The sequence below is a fragment of the Condylura cristata genome, unplaced genomic scaffold (genome assembly GCF_000260355.1).
Source record: "Condylura cristata isolate star-nosed mole 26May11 unplaced genomic scaffold, ConCri1.0 scaffold00085, whole genome shotgun sequence".
Classification (NCBI taxonomy): domain Eukaryota; kingdom Metazoa; phylum Chordata; class Mammalia; order Eulipotyphla; family Talpidae; genus Condylura; species Condylura cristata.
The window spans coordinates 237,520-238,528 of NW_004567186.1; the positions used below are offsets into that span (position 1 = coordinate 237,520).

Here is a 1,009-nt window from a genome sequence, read left to right on the forward strand (position 1 = left end):
CAGGTGTGGGCTCTGCACCCCAAGTGCACATCACCGGGCCCGAGCAGGACGGGGTGCGCGTGGTGTGCATGGCTTCAGGCTGGTTCCCGGAGCCCCAGGTGCAGTGGAGAGACCCCCGGTGGGAGCAGCTCCTGGGGTTCTCCCAGGTTCAAGCCCAGGACCCTGAGGGGCTGTTCATTGTGGAGGCCGCCCTGGTGGTGAGAGACAGCGCTGTGGGGAGTGTGACCTGCTCCATGCTCAACCCCATCCTGGGCCAGGAGAAGGCCATGACCATTGTCCTTCCAGGTCAGCACTGCTCCCCTCCCCTTCCCACTCCCTGCAGGGCCAGAGTGAGGGTCTGGCACCCCCAGGAAACTGGGCTGGGGGTTCCTGGTTTCCTGATGGTGTGTCTGTGGGTGTCTGTCTGCAGAGCCCTTCTTTCCCCGGGTCTCCCCCTGGCAGCCGGCTCTCCTGGTCATCCTGCCCTTGCTGCTGCTCCTGCTCCTGGGGGCTGCCTACTGCACCTGGAGAGAACATTCTAGAATGATGCCAGAACTGGGAGAGCTGTGGGAGCTGCAGCAGCTGAGGAAATGGGGGATTCTGCAGAAGTTTATAGAGAATGACAGACAGAGCATAGAAGATGCTCTGAAGGACACAGGTGAGGTGTGACAGGGCCAGGGTGGTGAGTGGGCAGGGGAGGCTGGGAAGGACAAGCGTATGTCTGAGCAGATCCAGAGACATCAGACTAGGTGACTAGGAGCCCAGAGAGGACAGAGTAGCCTGAGCTACTCGAGTCTCTAGTTGGAATTTCTAGGACACAGAAAGGCTTGTGGTTTCGATAGGCTCACAGGTTTTCTTCCTATTGGTTGAGTTTATGTTTTTGTTGTTGTTGTTGTTGACTCTTTCAGCTGAGCTCCAGGCAATGCTAGGTAAGCTCCGTCTCCCTCCTGACCTCTGTGTCCCCTCATAGCAGACATTCTGGTCCTTAGCTCACCTGTCTCCTGGTTGCCTTTCAGCCCAGAGGAAGGCC

General features: G+C 58.4%; 1 protein-coding gene across 1 annotated transcript in view; it reads left to right on the plus strand.

The window, feature by feature from the left end:
* The window catches only part of LOC101630111 (butyrophilin-like protein 1), a gene marked incomplete at its 3' end in the record, with an annotated part of 6,199 nt that extends 5,562 nt beyond the window's left edge, over positions 1 to 637 (plus strand). Inside the window, exons 3-4 of the mRNA XM_012734876.1 lie at positions 4 to 285; positions 410 to 637. Of these exons, the coding sequence (XP_012590330.1) occupies positions 4 to 285; positions 410 to 637 (510 nt within the window). The remainder of the gene's footprint in view (positions 1 to 3; positions 286 to 409) is intronic.
* Positions 638 to 1,009: the final 372 nt, after the last annotated feature.